We start from the raw sequence: 19,716 nt of genomic DNA, 5'->3' as shown, positions 1-19,716 counted from the left end.
ATTTTGACTTAAATATCAAATCTGAAAATGATTTAAAACACTTAAAGGGAATTACACTGAAAATCTGAGTTTCTGCACAGCGCTACCACTGAGAATACAAAGAAAAACAGGCCACAATAAGTTGTGACATGCCACCAAAACCCTTACTTTGAGCATCACAGGTAATGCCGCTGGATGATACAAACCTTGTTATTCCAAATAATGCAATGTATACCATGTTCTTCTCACATTACTTGGTCTTTAACTGATTGCCAGGCCTATGTTAGGATGGCAGCGGGGTTGTTAGTGAAGTATTCGTTTCTAGAAATGAATACCTCGGGTGCTTCTCAGAAAGTTTTCAGGGAGTTGTGAAATGAAATTATTACTAGCTGATCAACTCTTCATACTAGCTACTATAGCATCAATGAATCAAATACATTATATTTATATAGAAAGTAGACATTTCATTTTTAATCTGTGTGTGCTGATATGTTAAACAAGCCCTGTGTCTTTTTGTTTTGTTATTCATGTGAATGTTTAAAATGTGATTTTTAGATATAATTTATTGGTCACTAGCATTTTATTGGGGTGTTGTGCCATGCTCAACTCACTTCAAAGTGGCATCCCAACAACAAAGTTTGAGAACCATTGCTCCTAGGACATGTCTTTATATGTCTGTGTATGTTTTCCTGTTATTTCTACACTGAAATGTCACTGATTTTGTTTCAGTAATTTGTCACATGTTTTTAATTTTGTTTGTTTTGTTGCATGCCTCCGCTGATGGTATTTACATAATGTTACAGAATTTGGAGGTCAGAGTTTTTTTTTTTTTTTTTTTATTGATTTATTTCAGTTACAGCTAACCTAATTGCTCACTGCTTTGCTATGCGCTTCTCTCTTATTGACAGACAGTTTATCTTAACTTTGTCTTTCTGTGCTTCTTTGTTCCCTTGTGGTTGTGCTGTGTTCCAACTCTGCAGTATTTTCACGTTCATGTTATGTGAGCTTGAAATACAGGTGGTGGCCATCCTAATAGCAACTATGGGATAGAACAGATACGTTTTTGGGATGAGATTTCATATCTCACCAGACTGAGGGAGTTAACTTTTGTTGCCATTTTACTTGCACCGATTAGGGAGTAAACTGCAATGTAAGTAGATTCGCTGTACCATGGCTAACAGGATAAAAAGAATGTGCCACCAGGGGGAGCTTTTTATCCCATTGCTTACTCAGTATGACCTCTGTCCGTGTCAGCTTGATGAAGCATCTCAGGGTTTAGGGTTTCAATGTTGTCAGTGGGTAGTTCCCATTCTCCCTCGTCTCCAGGGAATGGTTTTCTCGTACAATAAATGGTTGCAGTGGGTGAGAAACTTTTGCTTTTATTATGGAATGGCAGGAGGCTTATCTAATGTCATCACTTTAAGCTGTGGAACTGAAGCACAGTGGTTCAGTTCACCAGAGCGAATGTGATTTAACGTACCAGTCGTCCCTTTTGTAGTTCTCTGCCTTAGGACAGCTCTTTGCAGTAGTTGCTAATCACGGTCCCCATGGTAACAGCTTGGCCTGTGACGCAGTTTTGCCTTCCACCTGGAACGCTTGATTAACTTTGTTTGTAAATGGCAGTACAAGCATTGTGTTCTAATCACCTCGCACTTACACAGAGGCTGATCAGAGTAGAATCAGTGCTACCATACAAATCAAGAAGAGAGCCCATCCGCCCACCTACCCATGCAATGTTCCCCTCCATCTCACCCACCGAGTACACACTGGGAAAGCAGCCTCCACTCTCGTGTTTCAGTACAAGATGATTTGTCACCTAAAGGCACTAAAACATTTTTTCAATATGCACCACACTTTTTCAATCCCCTTAGAGGACCCTCTACAAGAATAGATTGAGTGTTAAATGAGTTACAAGTTAAGACATGGTGACTGTGCACTGAAGGTGCTGGAATGTGTCAGGAGGGATGTTAATCCATCAGTCATTATTATTTAACAGAGAGGTAGCAGAGGACTGTGATTATGAATGTGTCCAAGTTCATCCCACATATTGGCACAATTCTTGTACAGTGGATATATATCCGCAGACTGTCAGGTAAACGTCAGCATCCTTACTCTTTGCACTTGACCTTCACAAGAGAGATCTGACATAAGGAACAGGGGCACTTCAGATTCATTATAGGAGTTTGGTATTTTTAAAAAAACTGTGATTGCTGTTTGGTTTGGCAAAACACTTTGGTTTTGGTGAAGTGTGCTTCCTGAAGTATAGAAAGCACAAAGACTGGCTGTGTGAACCTAAACTGTTGACCCAGATTGTAGAGACTTCTCTAGTGATAGATTGAGCCTTCCAGCAGTTGTGGTTCACTGTTTTAATAGTGGAAATCTCAAATAAAAATAATTTTATTACTAAGGGATTTGCCAAGATAGCAAAACCACGAGACACCCCGCCAACTTGATTCTATCCTCTGCAGATAAAATGCAAGATGTATCAAGTTATATTATTATTATTATTATTATTATTATTATTATTATTATTATTATTATTATTATTATTATTATTATTATTAATTATTATTATTAATTATTATTAATTATAATTATTAATCAGAACTGTGGGGTGCACATTATATTATTATTATTATAATAATAATAATTCAAAACTGCTTTAGGACCACACGTATAAATTAGACCTATGGGTCTTGGCATAATGTATAGGGGAAAAAATTAGTAGTTTCCTGTTTCCATCTTTTGAATTATATTCTGCTACTAACCGAACAACAGATCTTCTCTCCACTCCAAAGCAATTTCATAGCTCTTTAGCGGCTATCTTTCCAAATATAAAGCAAAACCAAAATAAGTTAACAAAAAAATGCATTTTGATGTTTCAGCTGAGGTACTGTATTAACTGTATTTTTATTACTTCATTTTGTTTTTGTTCTTTGCGCATGCACTCACTGCTATTTGCTATGAAAATCTAACTAAATCTGAATGGGCATCGTTCTCATTTTCTGTCACCATATACTGTTACTGTATGTTTATGTGTGTGGTTTGGATTTATAGTCTTCTAATCACAAAGTTAATGATATACATGAAGTGAGAAGTCTGAAAATATATAAAAACCAAATATGATTTGTCATCCTTTATGTGAAAAGGTTTAAACTATTACACTTTTGCAGAAATGGCATGCAGGTGTTATCTGTTTACTATGTTAATAAGACAAGCTTTTGAAAACCACATACTATACAAACCTTCCTTTGTTTCCAAGTTGGGTGGTGGTTGTGTGTTTCACATATATTTTAATGCAGGTTCGGAATGGATAACAAACCTTTTGTGTTTTTCTTAAAATGTCCATTCAAATAAACAGGAAAAATAAATTACATTTGGAAGTCTAATTTTCAGTGTAAAATGATTAGAGTGCACCCCACAGTTCTGATTGTATGCAGTGCACATTATAATCAATATAAAACCTGTTTGACTTTCCAACAGCTCTGCAGATTTAATTCTAAAGATAACAGGTTTATTTTTTTTTTTTTAAGATATGGTTCTCTCATTTTCTAAGCCCACACTTACCAGTATCCTTTAATGCAGACCCATCTACTCTCTCTTTATCTCTCCTGACTTCCCTCTCTTCTCACTTAAACTAATAATTCCCCCTCTCCCTGCAGCTCTCCCTGAAATGCCGAGCCCCTGAGATCTCCCAGTTTGTGTTGCAGTCCTACGAGGCAATGCTGAAAAACTGAGCCAGCACTGCAGAAGAACTCAGAGGGGCTGTGAGGAGGGGCTGGGTGTTCACCTGGGAGACCCTGCACGCAACATCACCACCCAGGATCCCCTTCTCGTTCACCATTGCAGCAACCCTTCCTGGGCAGGACGGGGCACCAATAGAAATTCTGTACAATAAAACGTGAAGCATTTCCTGATGTATTTAAAATGTAATAAACCTTTGTTAGGATGAACAACTCCTGAACTCCGCAGCCACACTGCATATTGTGTTAAGAAACAGTAAAAACCAATGACCAGACCTCTTTTAATATACACAGTTTTTTGGCAGCTCATTGCACATCAAATGCTGCATGTACTGAAAGTTTAAAGTAACTAGTTTGCTTGTGGGTGGATAAGTGAGGTATTCACTGCCAGTAGAATTGCCAGTAATACAGGTAAACATGCCCGTTGAAAGCTTGGAATCCTGTTTCTAGATAATGGTGTGGGTTCACAAAGGCTGTTATTGTAACCTTAAGAATCATCATACTCTCTGAATGAGCTGCAGGTGTATTAAAATGTAAGCTTCTTCTGCAACTAATTGGCATGCTGCGGTAGCTTTTATCCATTTAATGAACATCTTTGATGTTCCCTTCCCAGGAGCAATCATTACCCAGGGCTCTTGATACGCTACCCTATTTGTTTTAAAGCATGTCTCAGCAGGTTGAAGATCTTCATGAATCTATTCTATTTACAACTGATCTGCAGGTCCCTAGTGTTATTGTTGTAGGTTTGGTGTCTTCTGGATCATTTAAGTGGAGATGCAGTATTTTTTTTAATTCCCTTTAAAAGCAGTGATCCCAAAACCCACAAGCCTTGAGTAATACTCCTGCTTCAAGTGATGACAAACTATTTGAACCGTTGCCTTCCCAATCACCTGATATGCAGAACATGTATTAGAAACCAATTGTTTCAAAGCTAAATCCAAATATCCCCCCCTCCCTTATCTTAAGCAACATGTATTTTTGTTTCTACATTGGAAGTTCTTTCTCAAACTGTGTTTGAAGAATGAGAGCATTGTTAATTTCTGTGTATTTGGGTCTAATGGTTTTTACACAGGCTGCCTCTTCCCCAGATATATGATGTACTTCTATAGTACTGTAGTTACTAACTATTGCTTTATCCCAATACTTCCACACTACACACCAACCTTCTGACCACTAAGTTACATACACCTTGTTGGCGCACTCTCAAGTTTAACAAGTTTTCCAACTTAAGTTGCACACTGCCTAGCAATTGTTCACAAGCTTGTTTGTTTCACTGGTCTGAAAGGGAATGCTGCATCTTTACTAATTGAAACTAATTGTTTGGGGTTGCTGACCAAATCTGCCCGTGTGTTTGTAACTGTATGTGTGAGTGTGGGTGAGCACAGTGGACTGTGTTTAGTATTTTCCTTTAAAGCATTCCAATTCTTTTCAGTGGGTTTTGTATTTTAAGTGTGTTGTAACTTTATCAATGGGCCTGAATAGAAGAGGCTTGGAGCTGATCTATCCCTAAATTAAGGTGCATAGCAATTGATTGTTCAAAAAAGCTATTGAATCTTGTCACTGTTATTCATAGACCCTCATGCAGGTAATCGGCATTCGTATTCACCAGCAATCTCATAAATTTGAAAGTTGAATTACATGCACCCCTCTTTCCAATATGTATATGAGCTTCTTCTAAATAAATACATATTTGTTTATTTGTAGATCATAGTGCCAGCATTTAAAATAAGTTGGGTTCCTATCGAAATAAAAAGTTGCTTTTGTTTCCACCTTGAGCTGCATTCAGTGCCCAGTTCTAGACATGGAGCTTCCAAGACCAGTGCAGAACATTCACAAGGGCCCCCTGAGAGCTCTTGGCTGCAGATGTCTGCTCCAAGTCCCATGTGACATTGCCCAGACCAGGTCCTGTGTTAACCATTACTCCTGTACTTCAGTGTGTGTGTGTGTGTGTGTGTGAGCTGATGCAGTGGATGACCATGTTTAGGTGCTGTTACTGTGAATAAAGAAAAACAATATATTCACAAGAACAATGTGTTAGTGTTTAATTCAGTGCTGGGGTGTTGCCTGCAGTGCATTAGAATGGTCATAAGAAATTAGACACATTTTGGCTTATGCCTTTATCAGTGTTTGCTTGGTTTAATACAGCAGAAACCAGTCTTGTTCAAGTATAATTAAACAATGTTGGAAATAGACAAGAGGTTTAGAAGATGTTGTAGTCACAAAGTATATGGAAAAAATTAAAATGAAAATCAGAAAAACCTGGTGTTTATTGTAATGATCTAAACATATCTTAACAATTGCGTCTTAAAACTAGTAACACAACACTTGTATTTAGTAATGTAAAATGGGAGGTCAAAAAATAAACCAAGGGAAAACAGCAATATATCAGAACAGTTATATTGGCAAAGCAGTCGGTCTTGGGTATATCATCTTTTAAATGACTTATTTCCATATAAGAAATGATTTAGTCATAGTGGGGTTTGCTGTTTGCAAAGTTATCGTTCTGAAAGATTTAAGATCAATCACTATTTAGTTTGTTAAAATAGTCCCAATGACTGATTGTAAACATTGCAGATTGGTAAAGATTACATGAACAAATTAAATTTTTCACACACCTAAATCTGATTAATCTTCATAATGAACTTGCACTATTGGCATTCAGAAGGATTGAGGTGACCGATGATAGCTTGTGGGCTACAGACTTGGCCACAGTTGAATAGTTTGTGCACAACATGGTACCTAATAAATCAATTTCACTTCACTAGACACAGCAAGTGGAGTCAATTGATTTGAGTCCTTTTGAATAGTGAAATGCCTGATTCATATTTTCCTATGGTATGAAGTAGAATACACACAATACTAATTACATTTTTTAGTACCTTGCTGCCTGAATGGCTGCATTTATGTACGCCAATCATAAAGGCTATAAAAGTGCAACACTTAAGCACAGGATTAAGAAGGCTTTCTAAATTGCTCCTTCATTTTTGTTTATCCTCCCTCCTTGTTCTGCCAGAATAGCCTGTTCTGTATGTCATTGCTTTACACATTTGACGTGTTATAAAATAGTTTTTAGAAAAACTTTGAAGCCCATGTTTACTATATGAACAGGTACTGACTGAGACACAAATAACAATGGTTGGTAAAGGCAAGGCCGCGTGGTGTGCATGGTGAGTAATTCAGTCCGCTCTGGTGCTCCTATTGAAGAGAAAAAGGCACCAACACTGCAGTGGACCCTACTGGCCAGGTGCCTGGTAAGCTTTAGCAGATCCCTGCAGGACTGGTGATTGGATTAGGGGTCACTCACTGACTTTCAGGTCCCCCGAGCAGAGTAGCTGCAGTTAGGGTACAGGTGAGGGCAATCAACGGCTTCGACAAAGTCAAAGCTCCCCTTAAGTGAACTTAACTCCAACACTGTCAACTTGACTTCTTACAACTTCAATAAATTTTCAGAGAAGGGGTATATTTAAATTAGGGATGGTATCCTGATAGTTGATCAAACAAAGTGGCTTAACTCCCCTGTACTTGCTGTTGGGAAAATGCCCCCAATTAAAAGTACTATCTATGAACATTCAAAATGAGCAGGGAAAAGGTGGTAAAATAATTAGGTACTGCATTTTAAAAATACAAATGTTTGTAACATTGAACTGTTCAAACAAACCTATAGTTTTAACATATGGAATCGGAGGCAAAGATTTTCATGAAGAAATGATTTTACTGACTGATGAATTATTATTACATAGAGACGGAGGAAGAACTCCAAGACCCTTAGAAACAGTAACTTCAAATTGCATTTTTTAAAAAACATTTTTGTACTGCCTCCTTACTACTCATTCTGCATGGTTCTTATTAAAATCATGCAAATAAATATGTCTTTGGTTTTGGTATGTCTGTTTAATGTGCTTTGACTATGAGTACAGGAGACGCTCTTCAGTATTTGCCTATATAATTTAGGCTAGCCAAAGTGTCTTTGTATTAGTAAGCTACAGCCCTGTCCAGTGCACTCCAGCAAAATGAAACATCACCCAAAGTAGCAGATCACTCGATAGCACTTCTATAAAGACACTGGTTGATCTACCCTATGTAACATATATCTAGGGCAGGCACCTAGAACCAAAGAGCAGCATCTGAAGACAGTCAAAGCACCTTAATACAGATTCCATTGCACTCCATTTTTCTCAATGTTTAAAGTGCATTTTCATTCTCTATATTGAGTCTCATTTCTGCAGTTTTGAAAGAAATGTGTTATAACAAACGTGTGTCTTCATTTAATAAAAAATAAACAAATAATATCCTTAGAAGAATGGAAAGAAGACACCTGTGCCTTCTGCCAGTTCTGTTGTCAATTCAACGCTTGTCTTCTTTCTATTCCTGAAGGATATTATCTTCAAGTATTGCTCATCCTTGTTAAACAGCTTTTTGGGTCTTCGAGTCCTGAGTTTGTCAATTACAGATGATGTTTCTCTGTACTTGTTTATTATGCTTCACACCTTGAAAATCGAGTGATGCGAGCTGTTTCATTCAATGTTTTTCCTTCTTTATGCAAGTCAAGGTTGTTTCTGTTCCTATGTAATGTTTTGATTAGATATATATCCTACAAACAGTAGTTTGACGCCATCTTTAGGTTAAAAAATGGTACTGCAAGTGAGAGTTGATACTGTATCTTAACACAGATGGATTTTTCTGAATACAATATGCTGTACCACACAATTTAAATGGGCCAAAGAAAAAGAAAGCAAAATATTGCAAATGACTAACTCCAGGGGTAGTTTAAGAGGTCCTGCTGTACATTCATCTTGGTTGTTTCTTGCTAGTTTTGTAATGTGTGCAAACTTAGCACAGTAGTGAATATAGCCCTGCAACCACAGACTTTTTAAATGTATTTATGAAACATTAAAATTATTAGAGTTGGTAGTACAAATGTATGTCAATTGCAGAGTACCAGTGGTTTACTCCAATACAAGCAGACTAACTTCAGGAATAGAGAACCCCAATGAACTGAAAAAAGTGAATCCTCGTTGTGGTGTACTAAACAGAAGATCCAGTTAATTAGTTTAGCCAATCTGATCAAGTGGAACAAGCTAGACGGATCACAGGAATTAACCCACAAACCAGTATATAGAAAATAGAAACCAGAACTATAGACAATGTGTAAAATCCTTGTCGGTGTGTTGTACTACAAATACACCAGTGTGCAAATGTATTCAAACACCCCATTGCTCTGTAGTTTACTGGACCACGCTTGACAGAAGTACCACCTGTGCAAAAAGAAAGCCTGTGGATACGTCAAGAAAAATGTAATCAAATTACACTCCCCAGTTTATGATTCAGAGCCTGCTTGATAAAGACTGTTTGGTTTCATACTATCAATATTCTAAATTTATTTGTGTGGTTATTTTAATATGAAAAAAAAAAAAAAATCCCATCCAGACTACATTTGCATACATTTGCATGAGTATCAAATATACATACAAATCAAACGCATTTTAGTGAAAGTAGGAAGTATGTTCTGTTGTTAATATCTCTAGACTGGAGGATCCGTGTAATGGATCAGCATATTATAATATCACTTAGTGAAAGCACATGATGTACGAGGAGGTAGAGTACGCAGAACAGTAATGCATTTTAGTGTAAAATTGCAGCTTGTATTAGAAGGTTTAAAACCCTTATTGAAAGTATGCATTGTATATAAGAATATCATGGCTGCGGTATTAGTTATAAGAAGCATACAGTTTTAATGTGTGTAACTCAAACAAAACAGATTTGCAAGCACAAGAAAATCTAGTACTCTGCAAATGACCTCAGGAGTTTACATCCTTATTATTTACAGCTGATAATCAACCTCTGTAAGACATGGGCGCGTACCACCTATAATAAAAACGAACGAGAGCAGCTGGTTAAAAATAACAAAATCAGCAGGTCAAAATGACGCCCAGATTTCAAATTATATCAATGTTTGTACATGAAGACTAAATGTATTCAAATTCAAGGAAATGCCCCTACAGTGAAAAACCTTTGAGTGACACACATACGAATGTGAGAAATGCACTTACCACCGTAACCCCTAGAAACGTGCTCCCTGCTGCACAGCTAACTGCGCAGCCACAATGCAAGAGACCCCTGAGGGACTGAGGCCCACTTCCAGCTCCAGTGTCAGTGACTGTGGAGAGGACGTACCCTCTGTGCTCTTCAGTCAAGAAGGGGAGATCTTAATGCATCAGTTACACACCTTATATATGAGCACGCTAGTCTTGATTTTTATGTTTGCACCAGTGCAACCACTGTATTTTTGCAGTTTTTCCATGCATTTCACATTATACTATGCATGTATCGTAGAATCGGTGTCTTCCTATTGACACTGTTATCGCAGATGTTTCTATTTTTTTGTCCAGCCCCTGACAAACTAAAGCAAACTCAGCTGCTATTTTCATTTTACAATTGCCTTTTCAACGCATTGTATTATTAATGGCTGAGGTTTCACACCTCAATGAAAAACAAGTTAGAAAAAACAAAGGCTTACATATTTCGGTAAATCATGTTAATTCTCTATTTAAAAATCCCAATTGTATCCCAGGACTGCCTCTCAATTAGGATCACGTGTGAGGCGCTGTTTTTGCTAAGTCACATGACTGCGATTTTTTTTTAGCTCAACTGTACTATTTCACCGAACCCGCCGTCATGTGAAGGGGGCGCGGTTATGTATCAGGGACCTTCCTGCCATCTTCACGGTCCTCGGCGAGTAGTTTATGGGAAAGCTGCTTCGGCGGGATAGTCTTAGTTCCCACCGCGGTGCCCCGTTTATCGTGCAAACCCCAGTATGTCAGACAGGAGGATGAGCGACCCGGTTAAAAACGTCGCTTCCAGTACGGCATCAGCGGTTCCAGTAGGGGCCACTGCCCCCTGCTCTGACACTTACAAAGGCTGGCTTTTTAAATGGACAAACTACATAAAGGGGTACCAGCGCCGATGGTTCGTTCTAAGCAACGGCCTGCTATCATATTACAGGTAATTTAGGAGTGTGTATGCGTTGTGCAAAGATGTTTACATAACATACCATTATGTCAGTTGTTGAAAGCAGTTTCCAGTACAATGCGTTATTCTAAGTCGTACTTAGTGATGGTCAAAAAGTTACTTAGGAGTAAATTATTAAATACTAGTGGTCGTTTATGTTAAACCGCGATTTGTTAAAATGTCTAAAGCATTTTTTGGCGTCAGTTATAAAAGCTATCAGTGATTAATGCGGAGATGCACCTGGCAATGAGTGTACTGTTTGTTCCCTGTGTTTTGAAATACAACATCCAACTTTGTAGAGTACAGCGAATTGAAAGGATAGGGTGTGTGTGTGTGTGTGTGTGTGTGTGTGTGTGTGTGTGTGTGTATATATATATATATATATATATATATATATATATATATATATATATATATATATATTTAGAGCTCATAATTCCATTTTAAATATGGTGGGAAAGTACTTGTTGCTGCTTGGCTTCCAGTAAGAAAGGTGGATACAGTAAATATATTAGCACACTATGTTAAAACAGTTTGACTTGGGGTTGAAATATCTGAGACTAGCCCATTGGTCTTGCCTTACTACTGTACATACTCCAGGAGTTTTCAGGCCTCAGCCAATTAAGAAGTTATTTGAAAGAAATAATAGTTTTGTAGGAACAGAACTTAAAAATCTAAATCATCATACAAGGAAATGTTTTCAGCTTGCCCTGGGCTTTACCACTACAAGTTTCCCTGTTTGCTAGAATCATGGGAGGATCATTTAATCATGTGACTCGGAGATTAGAAGGGGATTCAGAAAAATATTTTTCAATTCATTGACCAGCATGTGCAGTATTTTGTTCAAGGAGAACAGACAACCTTGATACAAGAATAAAGAATTGTGCTTTGTACCAGGATGTTCAAAGTTCCTGTTCATACACAATAGAACTGAAGCATTCCCCTTTGATGGATCTTTTTTCCCCATGGTTATTATTCTGTAACGTTATTGCATTAGATGCCTTGTCTCCTGTCTCCTGGTCAGGGTCATTTAACAGTCTGAAACTGGCCAAGTGGAAAGCAGGCTTCCGCAGTCTGTTAACCAGTAAGTGTCTGTTCCTACGTGTGTCATTACATTTGACAGGACTTCTTACCAAGCGATCACCCATTACTGATAATGACAGAGTGAATAACTTCAGATGGCATTTTAGTTGCTTCTCTATATGCCCCATTCCCATTGTATGCTGTTTGCAATCATTTTCAATGTTTCTGGGTCCTGTTGCCACAATGTTGAGTTATTACAGTTGTTGGGTCACACATTGTCACGTGATTGATATGGAATGAGTCCTGCATTTAGGACAGTCCAGATAAGCTGAAAGCCAGGTAAAGGCAGATTTAAATAAAAGTGATTATAACTTAATGTAGGAGCAACTGAACTCAGAACCACTCAGGATAATAGCAAATATAGTAAGGAAGATGTAACAAAAGTAATTGAAATAACACTTGAAGCTACTGTGTTTATCCTTTAGTGTTGCAATGTATTCACCTGCTATTACTTGCAGCAGTAGGAGGTTAAAGACACAATTAAGCTTTGTATTGCAAAACAGAAAGACCGGCTTCTAAAGTTGGGTAGGTATGCAGGTGATATTTTAAAACATATGGTGCACACACTTGCTTACAAAATCTATGTATGAAGAATGTAGGTATATTTTTTCTGACATTGTCTTAATCTCGACATTTCTTAAATTATCGCTTGTTGCAGAGGGCATCGATGCTGGCTTTTAATATAAATGTAATCTGTTACTTTAAACTGAACATTTTTTTTACTTGCAACATGGATACTGTATCTGCTGTAAAGTCAGCTCCCCGTTTGTATTCCTTGCTTTCATACTGTCTGTCTCTCACTAGGTCACCCCATCATTGTCTTCAGGGGGTTATTAGGAGAAGCAGCTGGCTGGCAATGGCAGGAAAGAAGGCATTGAAAGACCATTTCTCTTTCCAGGCATGCAAACCAAGCTTACTGTAACCTGGTGTATGGGATCAGATTTTTTAAATTGAAATGTTATCTAGATCTCGCACATGGAACACATTTGTATTATTTGACAACTAATAGGAGAACTCCTGAATGAAACAGTATAGTTTTGACATCACGTTCTAATCTGATTATTTGAGCTACTGGCAGTCCACTTTGGAACACCTTACTTTAAAATGCTAACACCTCATTAATTTACAATTTGCAGCTTTACATGGTTTTAATGTAGTGTTAAAGATTACAATGATTTAGTAAAAAGGTTCCTGCATTATTTAGTCTGGCTTTGTTTCCTTAAGCTGCCACTAACCGTTGCAGTGCTGGAGCTGCTACAACGATCAGTATCTAAGCATGTACATGCGACAGTGACAGCTCCTGATGTTGCATGGTTAGGTTGTTTCAAACCCCCCTGCCAGGCTGCTGTGGCAGGCTTGAAAGTGTTTAAGGACCCTGCGTTTTACCCCTGCTCTATTTTTGTCTTTCAATGCCTTCTTTCCTGCCATTGCCAAACAGTGCAGATGGCAAATAGGGTGCAATGTACAGCACAGTTATTCAAAACGATATTCTCCAATCCTGCAGTGTTTTAGTACTTGAGGTTGGGATTGAGACATTTATTTTATCCCAGTTAGTCAGCTTGCTCACTAAATATCTTGATAGCTTTAATGAGGTTGTTGGCTTGTCAAAAATATTATAGTTTTAAGAACATAACAAAATTGATAAACTAGAGGCCATTTGGCCCAAAACTTGTTCCCAAAACTGTGTCAAGTAAAGATCCCATCGATTCAGCATCAACAGCATGACTAGGTAGCCCATTCCATACCACCACTCTGTGAAGAACTGTCTCCTACCCTCTGTCCTAAGTTTCTAATGAATTTCCAACGGTGTCCTCTGATCCAGGTTTCTGTATTGTGCTTGAAATATTGGTTAACTTTGTCAACTCTCGGAGAAGTAGATTAATTTCCCTCAACATATCTTCATAGCTCAATCCTTTAAGCCCTGAGTTTAGCCTGGTAGCTCTTCGCTGGGGTCTCTTTAAGGCCACATGGACACATGGTGGATGTAGGCCATGGTTATATATAGGGTTCTCTAACTTTATATTGACAGAATCCAACCTATGTTTTTTCTATGTTTAGATTATGCATTTTATATATTTAACTTGACATTCTTCTTTAAACCAAAGAGAAAATGAATGGACAATAATGTGTGTTATTTTGAAAGCACGGCTGTGAATGTGATATTTTGTTCTTCCCCATGTCAGATCTATGGATTTATGTTTCCTGGAGATTTGTGGCCATGAGAATTCCAGGTACATTTTAATTCTGCTAATGACCAAATCTATTGGGATTCAGATTACTAAACTTTTGCTTCTGTGCAAGAGGAACACAACTATAAAGCTAGAAGGTAACCACATGCAGTGCTAAATTTATATTCTGTGCTGTTTTACTTTCAAGAATGTTGTTATAGTTTACAACAATAGCACAATTGCACTGTCTGAGCAAAAGCATAGTGTTTCTGGAAAATCCCAACACCAGTTTAAATTATTACAGGAACTAAGGAGGGTGAAGGAGCATGGGCATGCCCTGTGGCTCTTGGCTGCTGGTCTTAGGCCCTGCATGGGTTCAGGGAGAAAGCTAGTGGAGGCATGTCACACTTGTTTGCTTTTTCTTAGGAACTGCTCCCTGTGATGAAACTTGGTATGGACATTCTACTTTTGCATGAGTATAGACCTGATTTGTTTGAATAGAAACTTCTCAAAGAACAAGGGTCTATAAAATGGGAATGGCAAATGGCGGCTAAAAATGAAATGTTTACCATGGAAGTGGTTTCACATTTAACCGAACTACCAGAGGGTGCATTTAACCAAACTTACCAGATTTCTGTTTTTTCCTTGTGCATCCAATCTTACTTTGACCCCCTTGTGTATTTTTTCCTTCCTTGCATCATTTTTTTTTTTATTTGAGCTGAATCTTTAACAATATCCTCTTTTTTAAAAAATATGTATCACTGATGTTATTTAAAAATGGCGTTCACATTACAAAAGTGGATGGAAAGTGGGAGGAAAAAATACAACAAAAATAGCAGAAATATGATTTGATTCACATGGAAAAAATAAGGTGGTGGTAACGGACAGGTTGAGGTTTCATTAAAGGACTAACAACTTCCATTGGCGCTGTTTCATTTTATTTTGTGAAACTTTGCATGTTAACATGCCATGATGCCACAGCTACTTCCTTCACAATACATTGGCATTTGATCAGCTGAGCTATTGGAGAGTATCCCATAATGCACTTCAGCAAGTACAGTGGAATCTTGCATTGCCAAGTATGATGAAACTCGGCATGTGGAATGATAGTACAGCATGCTTGTGATACTATAACTGCAATATGTTATCAATATCCAGACCTTGATAAGGGATATGACAAACTGTTTATAATTGTAAAACTATGGGAAACAACTTTACAGTGGACCCAACAAGTGAATCTAATATCTGTCTCTGGGAAAGTGCATGCATGTAGAGAATGCTACCTGCTGCTGTGTCCATGCTCCAGAGAATTGAGACAGGGTATATATCTGGAACAAGCTAGTCTGTTATAGCCCAGTATGAACAGATTACAGGTCCTTGCAGGAATGTGTTTGAAGGAGGCTTCCTGTGCGCCCCTGCTGATGATAGTAGGTAGACAACAGCTGCACCCCTGTTAACTTTAGTGTGCAGTCTACACCGATTCACAAAGTAAAATTATTGATAAGTTACAAAAACTAGCAAGAAACAAACCAAAGGTTAATTTAAGGACTTGTAGAAGAATCTCGATAATAGTGATCACCCAAATCTTGATTATATTTATACACTTTTTATGTTGAGTTAAAGAGTAAGCAGCTTCATGTGTTCTTATATAAAGTTTTCTTTTTTTTTTTTTTTTTTTTTTACTGTCCCCTACATATGATGTTTACCCGAGTGTGGTATCAAAAAATGGTGCACGATAAAGAGATCTTGAAAAATGCCTGAAGGCACTTCTACAAACCTTGGCAAAAGGGCATCTGGAAGGTATCCCTAGTATTTCACAATATCTCAGAATGAAGAGAAAGGGTCTGCAACTTGCAACATTTTCTCATCAGTGCTTTCCTTTCACGGAAGTCGTAAATGCAATCTTAGTCGTAAATATTTTCAAACAGTCAAATATATGTATATTAAACACTAGCTGGCATTATAAAACATTTGCAGTAAATAGCATTATGTTAAAACTTTATATTACTTGTAATTCTATTATTTAAGCTCGGCTCACTGCTACCACCCCTGCGCTGACTTGGGAGTGGTGAAGACGAACACACGCTGCCCTCCAAAGCCTGTGCTGTCAGCAGATCGCCTCTTTTCACACTGCAGACTCACCATGCAGCTACCTCTGAGCTACAGAGTCGGAGGACAACGCAGCTCCAGGCAGTTTACAGGCAAGCCCGCAGGCGCTCGGCCAGACTACAGGGGGGTTGCTGGTGGGCAGTGAGCCTAGGACACCCTGGCCGACCTAACCAGGGCAGCGCTCGGCCAATTGTGCGCTGCGTATTTCAATTTTTTAACACGAGTGCCATCTTTTAAACAATATCATCTTGTAATATTAATCATATCTCTTAAATAAAAATAATGAACACTAAATCTGTTTAAATATGTTATTAAAAAATGGAAGCGAAGTTGGAAAAATTACCTTAAAATTTGATAGAATTGCACAAGTTGGTCTACATAGGATTAAATATGAATTAAAATATATACCCATTAAAAACGAGCCAGATTCCATCGCAAATATTCATTTTCAACTTACTTCGGCAACATTCCACTCTTAAAGACCCCCGAGTTGGCAGAAACAAATGCCAATGCAAACCACAACAGAAATGCATTCCTTAACCAATTACTGAACAGCAAATCAGATGGCAGTAACATTCGACAGTACTTCACATGTTGATAACACCTTATTATTAAAAAGTAAATTGCAACATGTAGATTCTTCATGAAAACATACTTGTGTTGGTGATATAATATATATGTGATGACAAAAAAGGGCACCAGGACGATAAATCAATCAGTACATTTTTAATAGAAAAATCTACCAACCTACAAACCTACTTGTAAAATGTTCACTACAAGGGATGAAAAAGAACTTTTGTCTTCTGGTAAGTTTTTCTAACATGACATGCTGTGTGTTGGAGAATAATTGAATTCTCAAATCCGCTGAGCCATTGGTGTGTGTAGCCCACTCTTTGCAAGCAGCTGTTAAGAGGAGGATTCAGTGTCAGTGCACTGCATAACCCTGGGACTAGCCATAACACGGCATTCATTATGCAGCACAGCAAGGGCTCAGTGCTTGAAAACTGCAGTGCATTTCCGTCCGTTATAATCATATATGAGAAATCAGCCAATCACAGAGCAGCATGTCCAAACATTCCTATGCCACTTGTGTATAAATGTCATCCTGTGCATAGAATTATCGGTATTTTAAAAATAAAACTCTCTAAAACATAGCAAAATGGAAAATTCTGTTATTAACTTCAACCTTTGTTTTAATTTGGATAAACTGGACAGCAACTTTTCTGATGAAAATATGACAGAAATTGCAGAAATAGAAAAGCAACTAATCAAATCCGAACCATCTATGGAGCAAAGTAATAGTCGTTTTCCATCACTAAAACCTGAGTATGTTCGCTTACTAGAGGGAGTGTAATGCAAAGTAATGGATTATATGGCAGTGTAACAGGGAGAGATCTGTGCTGACTCTGCTGGCGTGTTCACGGGCTGCAGGAAGAGGGCGGCAATCATCCAACAACCGCCTGTGAGTCATGGCAGTGACACGGGGAGGTGGGAAAGTGGGTGTGTGGACTTTCCCCCTCTCTGAATGGCTGAGAGGCGCGTCTCGGGAGATTGTTAGCCCTATAAATTAACGCTCTGTTGTTTCCTCAGCTCTGCCCTGTTAAACGCGCCGAGAGTGCGGAAGCGCTAGTCAACGACCGAGAACCAGTGGGAGAGAAAGAAACGGAGGTTCAGAGTGAGACATTGAAGGCGGGGAACCCTTGGGTGACCGCGTCCGGTTTCAGCCAGCCCATGGCGTAATCTTTTAGCCGGTGGGCAATAGCTCGGGGGTGCTCCTGATTAGTATATCAGAGCAGGCTAGTGAGCCGGCAGTGTAGGTCGGTGATCCGGGTCGCACGGGCAGCGGCGACCGGGATATCGCTGCAAAGTGCAGCACCTTTTCTTTGTAGTTTTTGTTACTGTTTTATTTTCCCTGTTTCTTTGTGCCTTCTGTTTTGAATTATTGTTTCGAAGCACCTGCAAGGGCACCGGTATTGTGTACGATCGCTTGGTATGCCCGTGGTTCTGTTTACCATCGTTGGTAAATCAGACCACGGACCCACAGCGCCATCTGCTGCACTAAAGAAAAAACGGCACCCTGAAATAAAACTGGGCACCTGTGCGGTGTTGCCAAATTCACCTGTCTGTCTCCTGTGTCAGTGAATTACCCACCACCCTTCCACATGTGGTGTGAGAGTGGGATACAGTGGCACTGCCCCAAGCAGTGCATTGACAGAAGGAGCAGACTGGCAAAGGATGCTACCCAGTTTGCCGCGATGATGGACCTCCTGCGACAGACGCTCACCGCGGCAGTGCAGGGGGCGGCTAGACCCGCAGCTCCAGACCACTCCCTACAGAGACCCACCAATGACGGCCGAGGATCGACCTGATGCCTACTTGGATGTGTTCGAGGCCATGGCGATCTCGGCCGGGTGGCCCCAAGCCCAGTGGGCTAGCTGTTTGTTGCCCCAGCTCACCGGGGAGGCTCAAGCAGCTGCGAGGACACTGTCCCCGGAGCACATGCTGGATTACCCCCTGCTGAAGGCAGCCATCCTGAGTCGTGTGGGAGCCACCCCGGAGGGCTACCGGAAGAAATTCCGGGAGGAGCAGTTTGCGGCGGGGGAGCACCCCCGAGCTATTGCCCACCGGCTAAAAGATTATGCCATGGGCTGGCTGAACCCGGACGCGGTCACCAAAGCCCGGTTGGTGGAGCTGGTCGTGGTGGAGCGGTTTCTGGAGTGTCTGTCCCCGGGACCTCGGCTATGGGTCCAGCGACAGGCACCAGATACTCTGGATCGGGCGGTCGAACTGGCGGAACAGTACCAGGCGGCGGAGCCAACGCCGGCGAGACCGTCTGGGAAGAGCGCGGCCACCGGATCGATCCCTCAACAGGCCCCGGAGAGGGCGAGGGGACTCGGGGGAAGGGGTAGTTCAGGATTTGGTCAGGGGGTGTCGGCGGGAGCTGGGGCAGGGTGGGGATACCCACGGGCTGCTGCAAGGCCTGCCGTTTTCACGGCACCTTTTGAGTTATAGTTTGGGGTATTGTGTTTTATTTTGCACTTTTTGTACAGTTTGCTGTATTTGTCCTCTGTGCGTTACCACCGCTGGTAACGTCACATGACCGCCTTTATTTTACTTTCGTTTTCTGTTTTTGTTAATAAATCCTGCGCGCCTGTGCCGGCGTTTCAACACCACCTCTGTCTCTCTGTATGCTTGAACAGCGGCTACCCACACATGTGACCCAAGGAAGACCCTGTCACAGGCAGGTACAAGTAATTATTATTTTGTATTTATTTTAAAACTTTGCCTCCAAGGTGAATGCCATATTTAACATCTTGTGCATTGTTCACATTAAAAACCCCAGTACTCAGCACCCCTGTCTACCTCTAATACTGCTGGGCTTGGTTACAGTTTGCTTTCTGTAGCAGCAAGCTTGTTATGGCAAGCTGTATCTTAGAGACAAGACTTCTGCGTGGCGAGTTGTATAGAAACTAGTTGGTGCTTTACATAGATTAAACCATGTGCCTGATATCTTAGTGCAAACACCTTTACTTCTTAAACTGGACCATGTCTATATTCCAGACAGAGGATTTGGGTAGAGATACAACACTAGCTTTCTAATCCAAGATTTAAAGAACAGCTTGGTA

General features: G+C 39.7%; 2 protein-coding genes across 8 annotated transcripts in view; both read left to right on the top strand.

Moving 5' to 3' along the window:
- The window catches only part of LOC121297082 (AP-1 complex subunit beta-1), a 32,402-nt gene extending 26,653 nt beyond the window's left edge, over positions 1–5,749 (top strand). For 2 of the 4 annotated variants that reach the window (XM_041223090.1, XM_041223093.1), the window contains 2 exons: positions 783–791; positions 3,642–5,749. In XM_041223090.1, coding sequence (XP_041079024.1) covers positions 783–791; positions 3,642–3,716 — 84 coding nt within the window. In that variant the 3' untranslated portion in view covers positions 3,717–5,749. The remainder of the gene's footprint in view (positions 1–782; positions 792–3,641) is intronic. The other 2 variants (XM_041223094.1, XM_041223092.1) reach the window with 1 other exon arrangement.
- A 4,655-nt stretch (positions 5,750–10,404) lies between these two features.
- Positions 10,405–19,716, top strand: part of LOC121297086 (oxysterol-binding protein 2-like) — a 102,309-nt gene continuing 92,997 nt past the window's right edge. Inside the window, exons 1-2 of one of the 4 annotated variants that reach the window (XM_041223102.1) lie at positions 10,405–10,724; positions 13,997–14,044. In XM_041223102.1, the coding sequence (XP_041079036.1) occupies positions 10,537–10,724; positions 13,997–14,044 (236 nt within the window). In that variant the 5' untranslated portion in view covers positions 10,405–10,536. The remainder of the gene's footprint in view (positions 10,725–13,996; positions 14,045–19,716) is intronic. The other 3 variants (XM_041223103.1, XM_041223104.1, XM_041223108.1) reach the window with 3 other exon arrangements.

Source organism: Polyodon spathula, chromosome 22, assembly GCF_017654505.1.
Source record: "Polyodon spathula isolate WHYD16114869_AA chromosome 22, ASM1765450v1, whole genome shotgun sequence".
Classification (NCBI taxonomy): Eukaryota; Metazoa; Chordata; class Actinopteri; order Acipenseriformes; family Polyodontidae; genus Polyodon; species Polyodon spathula.
The sequence above is the reverse complement of the archived record's forward strand: the minus strand, read 5'-3'. Positions and strand labels throughout refer to the sequence as shown.